The sequence below is a fragment of the Anopheles coluzzii genome, chromosome 2 (genome assembly GCF_943734685.1).
Source record: "Anopheles coluzzii chromosome 2, AcolN3, whole genome shotgun sequence".
In the NCBI taxonomy this organism is placed as follows: Eukaryota; Metazoa; Arthropoda; class Insecta; order Diptera; family Culicidae; genus Anopheles; species Anopheles coluzzii.
In genome coordinates, this window is record NC_064670.1 from 46,697,768 (window position 1) to 46,717,301 (window position 19,534).

Genomic DNA, 19,534 nt, shown 5'->3' on the forward strand with positions numbered 1-19,534 from the left:
AAAATATGCTTCACCCTGTCATATGAGGATAAGAGGCCAGGGGGGGGGGGACTACTACTTAAACCACGAAAAATGCTTCCCATCCCAACACGTCCATGCACCATCCATCCGCCCGGTCCCGCACGGTCATGAGCGGAGGATGGTGTTGATCATCGTTTACCAAGCCGTTTTCCACGCGTCGTCAACAGTCACAACGTCCTCCAGGGCTTCTGTCTTGTCCACGGTGCGACGAACCACATCGCCCCCCGCTTCATTCCATCGAAACACGTTTGACATAACACAGCTGACCGTGTGTATGTATGTGTGTGAGTGCTAGCGTTTCCTAACGAGATGGGGTTGTTTTTTTGTGTGCAAGCATTTATCGTACGCGAGTTTCGTCGTGGTCAACACAAATCACTACCACCGCACACAGTTAGTGTGGTCAACAATAACATTCAGAAACGACGCCGAAGGAAAACCATTGCAAAGTAACTGCCTGTATGGGTGCGGCTCGGGGTATGGTGACCATCGTTTTCCTTCGTTCGCATTTCAAGATGATAAATGTCATCGAAACGTCAAAACAGTGTCCCACCCCGTCCTAGCCAGCAGCGAGGCTAGCAGAGTTTGGAGAGGAAGGTTGTTAGCATTTGAACTGGCGTACGGTACCCAGCATTCGGTGGCAACAACAAAACCCAACAGCGCGCAAGGAATGTCCCGGCCGCAAAACAAAAACCCGCAAGATACGCATCGAAGGGGAAAGCACAAACACACAATAAATTTCAACCCATAAAGTCGCACAAACGGACGGATTTTTATTTCACTTCACGATCACCCTCTGTGTATCGGTGCTAGCGACTCTGTTGCACACGCAAATGCACCAGAGCGCACGCTAAAAACGCGTCTATTTTTCACGAGACAAATGTTATTGCTTCAAAAATGGCGATGACATGTATTTATACCAATTCTACATCAGATGTTATCGTATAGTTGATGCATACATTTCGAAATAAGAAAACAGATCGTCCACAGTTGACACGCATACACCATAGCGTAAGGTTATAACGTTTTCTTTGAAAGAGTTCAGTTCAGTAATAATGATCTGCTTCTCTTGCGTTTAAACATTTTTAGGAGTGCAAAGTTTGTCGAGCACTAAGGCTAGAGTGTTTGGTGCTTAGTTAGCCAATAGGTGGGCGTAAATGATGGGCGATCGTTAGGTTCAATTTTTAACGATAGAGTGGTGCGATCAGCTAGAATGAAGATGCAATTGGGACAGGGTGTTTCGCATTTTAGCGTGTATAAAGACCCTACTCCCTGATAGATTATTCAATATTATTTTAAAAAACACAGTTGGAAGCGGTCAAAATAGTCAAAAACAACAAACAAATGTGTCAATGATAACAATTTGATTCAGATCGAATTTGTTTTTCTTTTTGTGCTTCTAGTACAAACGAATGGAAGGCCATCAGTTTACCTTCGTATTCTTTTGGTACTTTCTGGATTTTTGAGGCTTAAGTGGTTCCATTTAATGAATTTGAATCACAAATTTAAAGAATCAGTGCGATCAAGTGTTTATTCAGTTTTCATTCTACTTTCTTTTTTCCTTATGTCCTTATGCTCCTTATTTCCTTCTATCCTTGGCGACACTCATTTTTCCAGTATTATCTTGATGGATATCCATAATATCTTTGCATGTGATCAAATGTAATGCCTCATGTGTAATATTCAAAGTTGCAAAGTTACTACCCGTGTATAACGATCCCAATAATCTGATTTTAGTCATTTTAGACCTAAATGGGGGTCGTAACACACGCTAGAATACGGTACTTTAATTTGAACAGTAATATGTGGCCCTGTCGGCATATTGTCATTTGACGACATAACCCACATGCAAGACATCTGACGTAGTATGAAACAGGTTATGAAAGGAAAAAAAGTATAAAGTTTTACGCCCACGCATCTAGGCGGCAATGTAAACAATAGAAAGGTATGTTTTCCATCACAAATACCTGTCATGTTGTCTTAGTCGAACTAATCCACCAGCGGGAATTTTGTAAAACTTGTCAAACTACACCCATCCCGACCTATAGGAGGCCCCTCCTCCCGCAACCATCATCTCAGGATCATTCATCAGGATGGAATATAACTGAACGACACAACGAAAACGATCGATCGTAAAAACAACAGTTTCTTTGCTTTTTTACTCGTGTTATTTTACGTTACGCTGCCAGGGCATTAGATCCATGGCAGTGGGACGGAGGATAAATTTAGCGCATCCTTTCCCAAATTCCACCCCCACTGTGCGAAGAAAATGTGCAGTGGTGCTCCATTATGATCATCATCACGCTCTCGGAATACGATATTCCCGTAGGTAATCTGCTGCTAGGTAGCCGATACACCGCGGGTAACAACGGCAACCAATGGATGACGGCATACGTACATGCATTCTCACTCCAGCTCTCTGAACGGCCACGCGGTGCTTGAACTAATTAGCGAATGCCAAACGACTTCATCATAAGTGCCAAATTAGATGAGAGTGATTTGAATCTAATTTCCATGTGACACCAACCTTTCATTCGCTTCCTCTGGTTTCATGTTCCATCGTCCCTGCCAGTGTGGGAGGTGTTTGAAAGCAAACGCCAGGGCAAATAGAGCATTCGTTCGCTATAGCTCATGTTTTGCCAAGTTACGAGACTAAAGGTGCTTTTTTTTCAAGTCCTTTAAGGACAAAATGCATGCGACATGATTTTTTAGATATACTGTTTAAATCGAATTCCTGCCGTCAACGCGATGTTAAGTCGCTGGCGCGATCGAGAAGTAGCTGTTCCGGTAGCAATGTATTACTCCAATACTTCTTATATTTGGGCATCCCCGGCCTATATTGACTTTCGTGACTTATTCAGTACCAAGCAGCCGGATAGTCAGTCAGACTACGGAGGACTTGAACCTACGACGGGTATATTGTTAAGTCGTACGAGTTAACGACATTACCACTAAACATCCCCTGTAATTCGAATATATAATACATTTGAATTGCTCTGTTTTGGTATGAAATAAAAATAACGTCTATTTATATTATTATGCGCTAAAATATATGCGCTTGTACTTCACATACATAACTAAAATTAATTATTAAAGCTTATCAAAATAAGCCGCAAATACCGATTGACATTGGACATGGAATACAAATACACCAATGTAAACTGTTTTCAAATTTATGAAAATCGTGCAAATGTAAGAATATTTAAATTTAAAAAATCAACACAAAAAATCAAACAAGCATTTTCCGGCTTCATTAGAGACATTCATCCCAATCATCCACACGATCACCTCGTACGAACCACACGCCACATGAGAAGAAGCTTCGCCCATCCGATCAATTTTCTACTGCGGAAGTCTGACGCATCGCAGCACGCTGTGGTATGGCTTTTGATTTGTCGGTAGATTTGGATAAATCGATCAACAGCGATGAAGGGTTTCGGTAGTAAACAAATTAGCGCCACTCAGGAACGTGCACACACGTTACGTTCAAGCCATTTCCTTTCCCTTTACCGCGAACAATCCGTGGATAGGTTATTTCTGTTCTGGTATTTCACTGCAGATTGGAATGCGTGGAAAACAGCGCTTTATACTGTCTGAGATGGACAGGGTGGTGAGGAGAACAGTCACAGTGTAGGCGAAGCTTACAATGAGAAAAAATTAACGTTCGACAGTGTGATGATGAGTTGATTAGTATGGATGCGCATGAGTAGTGGACGATGAAAGTATTTATGGCGAGACGAGGTTAGTTGTGTGTGTGTGTATTTTAAGAATCTTTCTATTTCGACAGGTTGCATCTAAAAAAACACCATCCTATGATACGATCATAAATTACAAACGAGGGGTAGTTTCATTTGATCTGGACGAAGAATATGATCATTCAATGCAGGAATAAAGTGATCTTCATATATCATCACATGCCAAAAATACATTTCATGTTCAATTTTGTAACCAGGAAACATACATGGAGAAACATAACATACAAACACTTAAAATCGATGTGGGCCCAATTTTGATGCACAGTTGTTTTTAACTTCAGCTTCATTTTCACGGATTTTATCGATGCGATTGTATTAAAAAAAGGGAATAATTAAAATTTAATCGAGCAAAATTAATATCGAATCACCGCCAACAGCACCATCATTGACGCCCCGGCTACGGTTCGATCGATATCACATTAGAGTTTTCAATTTAAACATTCCGTTGTCCGAGACCAAACAGCTTTGTTTGATTGCACGACTTTTATGATGGACACTCTTGCAATCAATGGTTGTGTGTTGGGAAATCAATTTCCCCCTAATCATCGAAACTCGACGTGTCGTTTTCCTTCATACTAAACCAATCCGAGCCGAGAGTGTTGAACTCTCGCTCGCTCTCTCTGTTCAGATCCCCTCCGCTAAACGAGTTAGTGTGACAAGCGTTTGTGAGGTAAAAGTAAAAGTGAAATTCATTTCCTCGACCATGGCAATGTGCTTCCGGTCCTACGGTTTTTCTTTCCTTCTTTGGCCGACGTGTTTCTCTTTATCACACTGGCCGTAACATATTTCCCTCTCGTAATCATCATTTCATCAAAACCTGGTGCTGATAAATTGCATCGGATGCACAACAGCCCGTCCGGACAATGCAGCACAAACTCGTACTGCCCCCCCCCCTCCTCTCCCTACGTCCCCTTCTGTGTATATGTTCCACTCTCTGTGTATTGCTATGAACTTACCTATGAAAATCTTTCTCCGAGTGCATCGGCCACAGCAGCATAACGGAGACGGGCTTTTCGTGCGCGGAAAGTCGCCTTTCCTTGCACTCGCCGGCCACTTCTGCCAGCTCATAGTTGTTTCCCTGGAACGGCACATTGGACAGCAAATGAAACAAGTTAGTTAAATGGTAGTTTGAAATGAGGGTGCAAACCTTTAACGAGTTTTGTTTAACCTTGCTTAAGATAGGGCATTTAAATCGAAGATCGAAATTCATTACTTTCTTCTTTTCGGTGCATCAATCTCATACAAATTAAACTATTTTAAATCTTAACATTTTTATACAGCCTTAGAAACTAATGCCTAATAGTTAATAACTAATAAATTTCAATATAAGCATTACATTTCTAGGCAAAAAAATGGTAATCAAATATTCTTTGTTTAAATTGTCTAGAAGATCTAACCATATTTTTCGATTATTTTTTGCATGAGAAAATACAATCAAATTAATTTGTAACATTCTCTTGAAAATTATGCACAACATTTAAAAAACATCATTAAGTATAACATTACAAAAAAAGTTTAAATCTAAAACTTGAGTGCTGCCACTGGAAGTTGACTGCAATACCCTTATTTTCAACTATTTTATTATTTTGAAACAAACATTCTACACCTTCGTTCGCTTGCATTAGAAAAGATGGACATTTTACGTAAAAAAAATGCTGCTTACCGTTAGTCCCAGCCGTTCGACGATGCAGGAAACGATCTCCTCGGCCGTGGTCTGCTTGGATGCCTCCACACTAAGCGCCTCATAATGCAGGGACAGTGCACCGACGTAGACCTGTTCCGTTCCATCGCGAACGACGGACAGCGAATGAAAGAGAAAACAAAACAAAGTATAGGTTAGTTAGGATCGGTTAATGTGCAGTAAATGCAATTGTGTAAAAACAGTAAAAGCAGTAAACAAAAACAGCCACATACAAGTGAAAGAAGATGTGTCAATGCACGCACGGTCGCACGATTGCAATGACATGGGGGAAAATGAAGAGGAAGGGCATGCATTCGCTGCACTCGGGAAAAGGCGTGATAAGAAAAATCTTTCCGATGACCACGCAAAAAGCTCGACGGCATTCGTATCCGAAGAAGGGAAAGTTAACGGGTGATTAAATGTTGGAAAAGGGTTTCGATACAGGGAAGGAAGGGCAAAATATGTATGAGCATTGCAACCATGTTTTGTGAAATCCGTAGTGTTAAATGAATAAGTAAAAAAGCAAATATGTCATATATGTATCACATACATACATCGGATATAACTGATAGCGTGATATAAATTACTACTAGGACAGCCCGATATTGAATTGCATAGACGCGTCCTAAAGTTCACACAAGAGCACTGACAGAATATTAGGACGTACAAATATGTCTAGTCAGCTTGTATAAAGGGCGATAACAGGGATACGGATAACGAATAACAGTTTATGAATACCGCAGCAGTTTTCTTATAATTTAAACATATATATTGTACGACTCAAATTATTCCAACAGTAGGAAGCAGAAGCAGGAAATAGCAGTAACGATTCTGAACACGAGTTATTTTGTTTATATTGGAATAGCAACTTTGATAAATTATTTGATTAGGCAAAGAATAATTAAACACTTTCAATCGTTTCCTCGAGCTCTCAATCGTTTCTCAATCACACTCCGGGACCATGTGCTTAGTCCATACTGTCGCGCAGCGCTACGCATCAGACAGTGGGACCATGCACTTTTCGAATTGCAGTTCAACGTGACCAACGTCATCCGTCCTGGGTTCATATCTCCGCCGAAGAAGTTGCCCCATCGGTCAGCTGATCGCCACTCTGCTTGCGGCGGATAGAAAAAGTTGTTGCAAAAATTAGGCAAAAAACGCATTAAAATGCTAACGACTCTAAACCGGCCTCAGATTACGCCGCTGGCAGCAGGAAAGCCGCAATAGAAACTAGCTCCCGCAAAACGGCTCCCCCCCAACGGGAAAGCGAGCGGTCACACACGTTTGAATTGAAGAAGGAAAAGATAAAAATACATGTTACGCAGTTGCAGCCATTGCGAGATAGGCGCTCTAACTACAGACACCGTTGGCGGCACGTTTGGCAAGACCGGAAGTGTAGAAATTGAAAGTGATATTTCGCCTTCATGAGTCAAAGACGTGCTTGGTTTGATTTTTGCTTTGTTGTAAATTATCTGGAGTGTCGAAAGAAATCCAAAGAACTATGGTGCTCAAGTACATTCTAGTATTTAGGGCGATTGAACATAACATCCAAAGAAAAGATCATTTCACACCGAGTATACAAACGCATATTGACAAAGTTGGTCTTGTTGCCTTCTTCTCAGTTGCAAACTGGAAAAGGTCCAATCTTTCTAAATTATTCTAATTGTAATTTTCATTCAGAATTATAATTTTTGTTCTTATAACTCTGGAATGTGTCCAAATAATATTAAAACTTCTGAAATGGTAGATCATTCGAGACGGTCAATGGAATGGACATGCTGCGATCAACATTAATTGGGTAAATGCATAAAACCATCTCCCTACCATCTCCCTATCGCGCATACTACTGTATCGGTTCCAAACATCCCCAAGGAGAGAGAGAGAGCATCGTCACCAGCTGTGAATGATGTCACGAAAACGCCCCAACCAACTCCCTGAAGCTCGGGTGCCACTTCGGCACACAGGCTGCTCTCACTAAAGGGGATGAGTCATCCGTAGACGAAATACGAACGAGAGCGAAGACAACTGAACGAAGTGACGGAATGAATTCCATTTAGCAAAACCATTTAAACCAGACCAGACACCACATGTAGGCGCGCTAAATGGATTGCGAGAAGTCGTCGGCAAAGGACTCCACATTTTGGCTACTAAATTTGGTAAACTGTGTGCATTATACGAGTGCTGGTTACGGGAGATGTTTGCTACCAACAGCCTTGACCTGGGGAAAAGAAGAATAAAGCAGGACTTTACGGCATGGTAACCAAACCGAACAGCAGCAGAGACTAGGGATGGGGTCGGCGAAATCTGCGCACAGATCATACGTAGAATCATGCTGTTCTGATGTAGAAAAAAAAATTCATACCATTGCAATGAACGCGTGTGTGCGTTCGTCTGTCTCGTTGCAGCCAACCAACGCCATCTCGCTCCTGACTGATTGGTTTTATTAATTAGGAGGTTTCGATCGCACACATACTTAAATTAAGAAATTATCTCATAAAAGGAAACGTACAAAGAAACAGGTCGACAACATGACCTGCATCGGCTCAAAGTCTCTATAAAAATAATCAAACAAAAAATGGCCTGAAAATTATAGACATTCTAAATAAACAGACAAGAGGTATATATTTTGCTCATATTTACAAATAGAAAAATATTAACGATGCAACAGTTTTGATTATCACTTAATTCTTATCCATGTCCCACTGTTGCGTCCAGTTTATTTAGGGGTTTTCATAATGAGGACAGTCCTATTAGATTCCAAATGAGCCGGTCCAAAAAAGATGCCATAGAGTCCACTTCCCATCACAAAAAGTTTGTTTCACATAAAAAAGAAGCAAGATGATGTCCTAAAATTGTGAGAACCCCTGAATTACGAATTACGAATATAATGGACATGACCAGTTAATCTGAAAGTTACTCTGCACCACGTACAATCTTTTCACATTGTTTGTGTTTTGAACAAATCAAGACATAGTATTACACATTTTTACATGAGCTTTGTTCGATTGAACACAGAAAAACACCAAATATTATCCATTTCTCCGACCTGTATATGTGGCCGACCTCTCTGTCTGAGAAATGTAAACCTGCCAAAAATCCTAGCTGCTGCCACCTACTGTATTCGTTTGCTGTCCCATCGGGCTTACATAGTGCGGTCACACATACATAAAGTAAAAAAAAAAAACACACTAAACCCATCAACGTCTACACCACCCCTTGTGTGCTCGTCAATACGAATTCAAACGTTCGTTGTGAGCGAAGAATTTAATACACCATCAAACGCGGCGGCGTCCAAGAACGCTCGGCTCGCGCGCACGCCGGCCGTTGCAAACAAACACATATAGGTAAAAAATGCAAATTTATGCGTACATATATTTGTTTGATATAGTGCTCGAAAACTAGCACCGGCGCGCCAAACTCGATTCTACGTCAAGTATGGGAGGGAAGAGCGAGTAGACGTGCGCGAACCGCTGCCGTTCGTGTCTAAGACACGGCCGCTTCTTCGTTGTGTTCGTCTTTCGTCTCAGGTGTCGCTGGTTCCCAACGACTAACCACGACGACCGTTGGACCAACGGGGGAAGGTTTGGATTTCGGTTGAGAATTTCATTCCATCCCATGATGCCAACCATCCAACCCTCCATCGATCCCGCTCACGTACCCCCGTTGATCCTCGATTAATAACAACAACTACTACTAAGATGTTCGAGACGAAACACGTTTCAGTTGCTGTTTCACACGATCCCTGGCCGGATTCCTATCCACCTACGCCGTCGAATTCTTGCATATGAAAAAAACATGTTGATCATTCCACGTGTAAAAATACATTCTGATAGATTCCAAACTAGTACACGACTGATCGCTGTTTTATCACACATTTTACTACGGACAGCTACGAAGTAACATAAAAAGCGTTAGACATGATGATATTTGTAAAAAACTGCATAATTTACAGCAGCATACGAAAGTAGATCTTGTTTTCAAAGATCCGTTATCAGTTTGATGCTCATACACTTTCCATAGTTCCGATATATCGGATGTTGTTACTTGCACAACAAAAAGCGCAGGAGTAAATCGATGATTGCTTAACAGTAAACAAACGATAAGTTTTCATGTGCCGGATATGGCACTCAAATTGACGACAATAACCGTATCGACCACAAGCCAACCCGTAAGCAGTTTGATTTTGAATCCAACGATTTAAATATATAATTTTTTTTTGGCAAATTTCTGCCAATGGCCAACTGTGAGGTAACACAGTCAGACGATTTTAATTTAATGCCATCGTCTGCCCCTTCCCACACCGTGGATCTTGCTCCAACCGGCTTTGCCACACAAGCGCGCAAGCTGTGTGAAGAATTAGAATTTTTCAATTTTGAATAGCATTTTGCCGTGTCCGAAACGAAAGATGGGAAGGGCTCGTGGCTGGCAAAGAAAAGAAGAAGAAAGACAATCTTCTTCAGAGAATTAAGGAATTTTAACTCTTTTTTATCAACGTCCCGTATCATCCCCGTTCCTAAAACCGTATGAGATGATTGAGTGACACAGGGGCAGCAGGTGTTTTCCGCCCCAAATACTGGGCAGCCCGCCAAAGTGGAAGTTGAGATTTAGCGATACGAATGTTCCACACCATGGCATACAGCAGACAACGAACACGACCGTGTGTTTTCTTGAGCATCTGTGCAAACATGTCTAATGCCATCATCTGACGGTGATGTGGTATCAGATCTGGTGCATCACACCTTGGCTATTAAAGAAAAAATATTAGAAAAGGTAATATTGGTTGGTGTGATAAAAAAGAGTGATTTGAATTACGATCCTATTTTTCAACACATCTTTTGGTTTTGGTCAAAACATCTGTGTTGAAAAAAATAATACATTTAATTGCTGTATCTGTTCCTGTAGTGCAGTCATTATCCGATATGCGCTATCGTACGGGACCGAGCACAATAGCGTATTTCGAGTTTTCGCGTATAGCGGATTCGTATGGAAAAATAGTTCATATTACCGGTTCGATGATCGAAAAATATCCTAACAGAATTTTGAATTAAATATTGTTATTGAAAAACAGGAATCTTTTGCACAAATTCGATGTGACCTGCTTTATAAACAATGGTAAATTTAAAAAAGAGCAAAAAATTAAATCATTTTCAAAAAACACATGGAGCTGTCAAATTAGCAGAAATATTGCGTACTGCTAATTGGTGTACATCGAGTACTGCGTACTGCGGATAATTGCGGTACATACAATATACTACTTTTATCAAGAAAACGGATATTTTGTATTTCCCATCAACAGGCTAGTTCGGGCCACGCATATCCAAAACCTCACGATCGAATCTAAGGGAAATACCTAAAGCCTTACATTAGCATTAGCCAAAAGTAAGTAAATTACATTTGCATTAGCCGAAGACGAGTGACGGAAAAATAAAGGAAAAAATTGAGCATTTAACAAATGCTTGTTTTCATTAAAACAATATTAATATTATTGACTTAAAAACTCAGTTTCATTAGTCTTAAATAAAGTTTTTGTGGCCCTCCACGACTCTAGTCAGCTTTTTTTTTTTTATATGGAGTTTGACAGTTGGAGGCTGAAATCATGTAAACACTTCATACAAAACTATTTTAGCGTCAAAGCTAGAATTAGATTCGAGCACCTTTTCGAAAAAATGGTAAAACAAGATGGTGTTTTCATTTATCCCAAGGTGCATTATAGAGATCAGATGGAGGAGTCTAGAATCAAAGTGTGTTTAGTCCAGGTGGCATATAACATGATATTTTAACCCATATTTGAACATCACTTTTTGACAGGATAGGTCAATAAAAATCAGCCTTCTAAATACATACACCTTGGAATAAGCCCACCTGTGTATTATACCCACTTAGATAGCTGCTCGAAAACTGCTATACAATGCAAAAAACTGACAGGCTGAAATTTCAGCCTACGAACTTAAAACGGAAAGGGTCCCTTTGTTAGGTTTCTTTTACTACCACCACTATAGGAACACAATACGACCACTATAGGACCATATCACTATTATAGGTACAACGGCTCATTGATTAAAATACGATTTTTTGTTTGTAAATTTGGTTGTGATTTTGAAGATACAACGCATTGCAATAGTGATATGTTAAAATATTCTTGAATCTACATTCTTGAAACCTTGACATTCATTAAATTAATCAAGGATTATCAGTACCGATACAAATCACACCACTATTGGTAGTTTTACGCTAACCGTTTCAAGCACAAAAGATTGCACATAAAAAAATCTAATTGCCAAGCTGCATTCAATAAAACATTTCTCTTAAATTACAACTTTTTTATATTTTAAAACCACAACTGAACAAATGCATCACCCAAGAACGGACAGGACAAGAAGAGTTGGGTTGCGTGCATGTTGTTCTGTCTGTAATAAGCAAAAAAGGGAGATCGAATCAACGCCATTCGTTCATTCATTCGTTTGCTGCCCGCCACCACCTTCTATAGGTTATCGTCGACTTCTAGCGCACCACTTCGCCAACCGGTTCCAGTAATCAATCATTATTGGCGCAACTGTCGAATGGATCAGCCTACATACGGATACGACAGCAAGCGGAGCAGCTGCCGTTGTTGTTCGAAGGTGCAGAAGCACACGATGACGCTATTGGTCCAATGCAGTGCAACAGCGGCGCAGCCTCTGCTAACGGCATTCAGCTTAGGTTATTTGGAAGCACCGCGGAATGCTAGACTCTTGCGTGAGTGCGTGCAATGTTATTGTAACGCTCTCTTAATTGAACAACTTGAAACGCGCGTATTGTTGTTCAGAATTGGTCCAATCATAGGATGGTGAAGACACGGAAACATCCTCTGCTGCTTATGGTAAAGTACGATTAATCCATAAACAAGTTGTATGAAGAGACTTTGTAAACAAAAATGCCTATTCATAATCCATCACACCACTAAAATACACTATTAATTATAAGTTTTACAGTGCAAAACTGATCTAAATAAAACCCGAACCCCCTGTTCGATCGAAGGGAAGAAGGAAAAGAAATGGAAGGCAAATGAGCAAAAAGTACACAAATCGTGCATTTAGCATATCGACCGAGACAGGCATTTCAAAATGAAAAACAAAACCTCCCGAGAAACGTCGAGGATCCAAGATAAACAAATCCACGGTCTGGCAACGATCTGGAACATCGATGAAACGATCAAAGAGTTGCGCATAATTACCATCACACACCTGATCTGCTTTCATGAAAAATATCATACAAACACCTAGGTCTCATAAGTGTGCGCTATTACAATCCCCATTGCCGCGGAATGTTCTTCAAAACGGTAAGATTTTTTAGGAGTTTGACAATGTAAAATGAAAGAGAGAAACATTAAAGGTAAAAAAGTTAATGATCAAAGATACATTAGATTTGCAATATATTGTTTCTAGCTGATATGATGATATTTAAGGTATCAATGGAATGGAAAATTTACTTATAAATTATTCCTTCCTAATTCCTAATTACAAGCAGAAAATGCCTCTCCTCATGAACCTAGTTAACTAGGTCAGCAAACTGGTTGGATGGCTTTAGACTAAACAACAATAAAGTTTTAATTCATCGGCACACATGCCTCTTGATCGTGCGTGAATATGCGCGTGTGTGTGTGTCCGTACTTTGTGTGATGTTCGTGGTTCTAATCTACGCAATTTGAATTATTTCTTCACACCATTATTGCACCAGTTCTATCCGTCGCCGGCAAGTCGACAACGCAGAACCCTTCGCATCGTTTAAGCCGGAAATGATTAATCAGCGCACACCCCTCGGTGCGCTTCACTCGAACGGGCAACATCATTCTTTGGATCGTATCTATTTCCCTCCTACCTTCCCCTTTTTGCATTGCTAGCAATGTGTGTGTGCCCTAATCACTATCACACTCCTCTCACATCACATCAACTTCATTCTCATCGTCATCATCGGCACAACAAAAACACGTCGCAACACGATGTCATATCGATTATTGTTATTATTGCTTACTGCTATGATTCATAGCTTACTTCCTTCGGGGAGGAAATGCAATTACACAATTACCATGCAACCTCCATCCACAGTGTGCTTGCTTTACCTTTGTCCGCTTAAAAATTAAGAGGATTGTTGTTCCCTACCTTCAGCATAACGGTCGTATCGAGCGTTACAAAATCATCGTAGTAAATCTTCGACCGTCTTTTTTCTTTCCTTTCAGCTCTCATCGTCAGTTCGTCTCGGTGACGATATTTGCTGCTCAATTCGGAAGAATCAGTGTGTGTTCCGTTTAACTCCATCGCATCACTTCCACTACTTAAACAGGATACGGCGGATGCTGCTGTTTGCTTTTCGGAACACTTTGTACGCGACTCTGTATCAATCTTTTTGGTTGGTGGATTGGTGTTTGGGTGCCGACCCAGTGATTCATCGGTCAATGGATGCTGATTGTGATGCCGCCACTTCACCCCATTGAACTACATTCCCTTTCTTATGCAGGGATTTTGGCTTTAAATATCACACTTAATTCACAACACAAAATGCAGCTTTTTCTCTCCGATAGAAAACACAAAACTCACTGTGAAAGAACAGCATTGAAAGAATAATGAAAGAACACACCGCATAAGTGCGCTGCCAATACTATTTCAAATATTGCACCCGACACCACGTGCACACTTCGAATTGGCATGGAAATGATCGGATCGATACTTTCCCATCGTTTAGATTGCGACAACCTCCTCCTGCCGGCTAACCAGCATTACCAGTGGTGCCGGTTCCGGTGGATCAATCTTCCTGCACATTTCCGGCGATTCGCGTGAGCACAGGAAATGCAAATTATTTACATCGAATCTCACTCCACACAATACGATGGAAGGCTATACCTAGAACGCCACACTCACTTTGGCATTAATACCTCACTACAAACATGCACAAGTGACCACTAATGAAACGGTTGGAATGGGAAGGAGCACGAGATCATTTGATTTTTTCAAACCAATTCCCTTGCACACTTTTAAGGATTAACAATTAAACTCCAAAGACGTTTAGACGTTGATCGGTTGTAAAGTAACACTTTTCACCCCGGTTCTTACAGTTGAAATAACTAAACAATAGGTGGCAAACGCAACAAATAACCACGTTCTACCACACTTTGTGCCAAAAACAAGGCCAACAAATTAATGCCCTCAAATCAATCACATGCACACTAAACAATAACAAACAAAAAATTACTTCATTTTCCAAACTTTTGCGCTGCTTATCGATTGACCACTTTACTAAGGCAACCACCTTTCAGCTAACCTTGAATTTATCGCCAACACCAATTGGTCCCACCGTTTCCACTCCACCAGACACTCGCAACGGTTGGCGTTGTTGATAAAGCACACTCACCAACCAACACACACTTTTTTCTTATCAACGACTCTCGAGTGCAAACTTCAATCACATGTCTGTTTCGGTATCGGATCGTGGGGTTATGTAGCAACGAGCAAAAAATACCACTCCAGTACTGTTCACTTTAACCGTTCAATCGTAACTAGTAATCGGTAATAGACAGGGCCTGAGTCCCGCAATGCTTAGTGCGCCGAGCTGTGAACGATCATCGCCGAAGAATTAGCGCTGGAGAGCTAACCCGAGCTCGTGCCAGCTCGTGCCCTGGAAACGAACAAGCGCGTCCAAGTGGCATCCGAAGCTGAGTAGAACAATTTCCAACCAAGGGGGAGTATGGTAGTGGGCACAAATCGATTTTTCAGTCATAATTTTCACTGCCGGAGAGGCGCTGTGAGTAAGTACCCAAGCGCGAGCGATCGTAGATCTTGAGGCGTTTCGCGCAAGTGTGCATTCTGCGCGTCGTTCTAGCGCTACTACAGCACAGCTGCGCTTGAGATACTACACCACAACTTCGCGCACATTCACACGGCAATAGAGAGGCATCCGCCGCTTGTCTGTATCATTGCACCACAAATCGTCACTAGTAGATGGAACTGCACATGGAAATGATTGGTTTAAAATCAGATTTCAACCAATCTTCCGTCCGCACACACCACTTTATTGCATTCAGCACGAAGCACGATTTTTCCTTCATGTGCCAGAGCCGGCTCGTAAACAGTCGTGTGGCACGCGCTCGCGTATCTACGAGCAGGCTAAACTACTAAATGGCCTAGCCCCTCTGGTCGACTTCAAGAGGCTAGAGCGAAACTACCTGCGCTTCTAAAGCACCCAGCAGCACAGCGAATCGATAATAACACACACCTTCTTCTAACAATAGCTCACTGCCAACCGGAGTGTGACACAGAGGGACACCCTCCAAACCGAGATACGTGAACCTAACTAGCCTAAAGCTAACCTACTGGGCAAGTGAACAGCCTATACGTCCGTTGAGGTGTGTGTCTCATACTCACACACTCGCAATGAAACTCGTTGCCGATTTGCGGGACCTGATTCATAAAGTGGCAAACTCCGACACACGATCGCTTATCAATCAATCGCATACGCACAAACCAGGGCTGACACAGATAAGGAAGGCTTTGGAAGTCTTCGGGGCGCAAACACTGCCGACCGCTTATCGGCCATGCAGCACACTGGCTGTCTGATATGGATTTTCTTACCGCGAGCCTACGAGGTTACGGTTCTCGGTCAACTTGTGGCACCTGTGGCACAACAACAACATTCGATAATCTAAAGGGCAGGTGTTCACCACATCACGGTTAGGAACATCGCCCCGGGATCGATTGGCTGTGCAGTCGTTTTGCAGCAACATTTGATGTGCGCCAAACAATGACATCCAGTGATAGTGAGCAGTACTGTGGTGTTGTGCAAAAGCGCAAAGGTAACAACAACTGATGCCTTCAGGATGTGGATCATTCTGCATGGCAGTGGTAGTTGTGCGAGCAGCGTTTCCCAACACTGCTCGGAGAGCTTGTGATGTGTAAGAAGCACTGGTACTTGAGCGGATGACTTGAACAGACCAAACGGTGGTGGTAAAAACGTAGCAGAATAGAGAACAACAGCGTATTGACGCTCCAGGCCAATAATGTTGCTTCGATCTATGAACAGTGTCGATTGTTCGCCTAATACACACCATGAGTCATACACAAGTGGCAATACTCTGACTGTGGAGCGTCGTACGATCTCCGGTTTGCTCCTGCATTGCTATAACTCGAACGATCCTAAGCGACCAAGTTGAGGTATACAAAATGAGAATTCATTCCTACAGATCTATGCATAGCTCTAAATAATAACATCATACCACATTATCTTAATGTCTATTGTACATTGAATTACCAAAAATCGAATGATCGCTTTCCGATGCCGTGGTGCTCTTGTTATTCTATATAATTCTCTGATAACTGATAGCTTAGATAATCCAAGCCGTTACGAGACACAAAGATTGCATGTTCCAATACTGTATGTTACATTCTTAGATAACAAACCCAGCAAGATCTAAGTAAAATTGTTTTCGTACATAATAATTAGTATAAAAAAGTCATTTCATTATTTAAAAACATCTTTGATTGAAGTTAGTATAATCCACAAGTTAAGTATACATATTATCAAACCAAAAGTATGGGACTTCAATTAAAGACGTTTATAGAAAGAAAAACATGACACATGGACAAAGAATAGTCATGTTTATTCGATATATACAATATTTAATTTCTGTATCGTGTGATAAAACCATAACCATGGTAGTTGAGCAAACGAAGTGAGGTAAAACTGTCCAACACATCTCCCAGAATGCATCTGAGGTGACATCTGCTTCCATGCAGGATGTATATAAACATACAAACATACACCACGTATACAAACGGAACTCAGCATTGTGATGCGCGTAACTAGTCTTTCTAACACGTCCAAACACGTTACTACTACTTGGGACGTTCCTTTTCACATGGGAAACATTTCGTGGATCGGCGAATGTAGTGTGGTGGTGCTTGCTACTGGAATGTCATCTTCACCGAGAAGGTCCTACTGCTTTTTGTTGCGCCTGTCTGAAGTTACATAGCAACTTTACCACCCAGCACACGTCATGATGATGCGCGCACAGACATGAGAATGAATTTCCTCCAACATACGAGTGCTGGGTAAAGCATTCATTTAGAGTTTCCGGCAAAGGATACATGTTGATGTTGTGTACAGCCTACCACTGTCCAAAATTGACGATGCATTGACGAATGTCACAAAGGCTTCTCTATATATAGCAACACACACACACACACATTCACACAATGCTAACAATTCAAACAAAAATATACTTTTCCTTCGAGTTAGATGGGCCAAAGGAGTACAATCGTGACATCGTATGACCTCCGTACTGATATGCGACATGTTCAAGTGCTAGAATCTGCGTATATACGTTACTGCGTTTAAGTTCATGTGAATAGTTTTGTATATCTTTTTTGTAGCCTCGCTTCGAGAAGACCACATACGGCCCGTTGAATTTAAAAAATAAAAATCAAATTACTATAGAACCACAGTATAAACTGTACTTTTTAATTTCTGAAAAGTCTTAAGTCTAAAGTCTAATCAAAAATAAGATACAAACAGTCCCCGATATCTTTAAACATTCGATCAATACAACTTCGAATGTCCGGTAAAACCTTCTTCCTCCTTCCGAGCGTTAATGTGACCATAATCTTGGCACCACTCCGCTTGTTCGCCCGTCCAGTCCACTCATTCGCTCAGGCAGATCGTGAGCAATCGGCAGCACAGGCAATCGCGCGAAGGAAAGGAAAGGTCGTGCTGTACCTCCAACGTGAGACTGACTAAAACCACACCACGCGACAACGCGACGCGAGTCTATCTTATCAATCGAACGGGAACGGGAAGGGTCACTCTGCGTCCGCAAGTACAGAGGAGGGGTATAGTAATAGTAGCAAGAGATTGAGGAAAGCGAAGGAGCGAGGGGGAGGTCCACGTTTTAGTATCCTTCCCCGGAGTATCTCCCGAACCACCACCAAGACATAGAGAGCGAGAGGGAGAGACACTACAAAAGCCAATAAGTGAGTGCCTTTTTCAAGGCCAATCGGCGGACTTCCAGCGCCACGGTCCGGTGCGTTTGCGTTTGGAGGAATATGTGTGCGTGTGTCTCTTTTATATATACTTTATTTTATTTTTTACGATCTTGACCTTTCGCATACACTGTTTGCCAATGGTCGGGAAACGGTGTTCTCTCTTTCTCTATAGTTATCTCCCTCTCTCTCTGGCCCTCGCTCTTCCTTTAGCTTGACCATTGTCACAGCATTCACATGTCCTTCCCCTTCTCTATCGATGTACCGCTCATTCTTCGCCAATGTTTGAAGTGTGTCCAGCAGAATCGCAATCGAGACGGATGAACTAAGAGAAACAGACGGACACAGAGTTGCGGAGCCGACTCCACAACTGGCAAAGTCTTCAAAGACCTCTGCACGATACAGGCTAGTGCAGTGAGTCACAGGCTTGTGGCTTGTTTTTGGAGGCCGTACCTCCCCTCCCCTGGACGGCTGGCGTTACGTGTTTAGCTTTTATTGAACGCTTCTCGGGAGTGCCCAATAGACGGGAACTAGAGCTGCGGATCAATGCTGCACCGGTACTCGCGGTCGTGAAGATATCTCGTGCAGATAAGACAAACGCGCGCTTGCAGCGATGATATTTACCATTGCAGTGATTTAGAATTAATTGGACGACACTGCAATACGTTTACAGGACAGGGAAGGAGGTCTCGCGAGGGGATTTGTATAGAACAAAGCATGACACTGTGCTGAAATGCAACAATGTGAACGGAATTTACTGTCATAGAAAATCAGGCTGATCTAAGCTGAATCCCCCACGGTGCTCTTGACGTAAGGCAAAAAAAATCTATTATTTTTATCACGAAGAGCTCATGTACATGAAAAGACATTTCATAAGATGGCATAACATTTATTTTTAGATGCAGGAGTAGTTTGTTTCTGCTGATAATCTCATTGCAACCGTTCCAGCGCACATCCTAGCACATTCGCGCATACACACAAACATCCAGATAAACATAAATCTGTGTTCGAGAACGGATTCAAGGTCATTGGAAAAGGAGAAAATTCCGTAAAGCCCTAGGCCCAAACGGGGATCG

The 19,534-nt window shown here is 41.8% G+C and overlaps 1 protein-coding gene across 10 annotated transcripts in view; it reads right to left on the reverse strand.

Moving 5' to 3' along the window:
• LOC120952367 (unconventional myosin-IXa-like) overlaps positions 1-19,534 on the reverse strand; it is a 44,247-nt gene that overhangs the window by 22,726 nt on the left and 1,987 nt on the right. For 2 of the 10 annotated variants that reach the window (XM_040371664.2, XM_040371665.2), the window contains exons 1-3: positions 13,593-16,991; positions 5,437-5,547; positions 4,730-4,851 (exon numbers count right to left, since the gene is read on the reverse strand). In XM_040371664.2, coding sequence (XP_040227598.2) covers positions 4,730-4,851; positions 5,437-5,547; positions 13,593-13,748 — 389 coding nt within the window. In that variant the 5' untranslated portion in view covers positions 13,749-16,991. Of the gene's footprint in view, positions 1-4,729; positions 4,852-5,436; positions 5,548-13,592; positions 17,888-19,534 lie in introns of those variants that run through there. The other 8 variants (XM_040371652.2, XM_040371651.2, XM_040371653.2 and 5 more) reach the window with 8 other exon arrangements.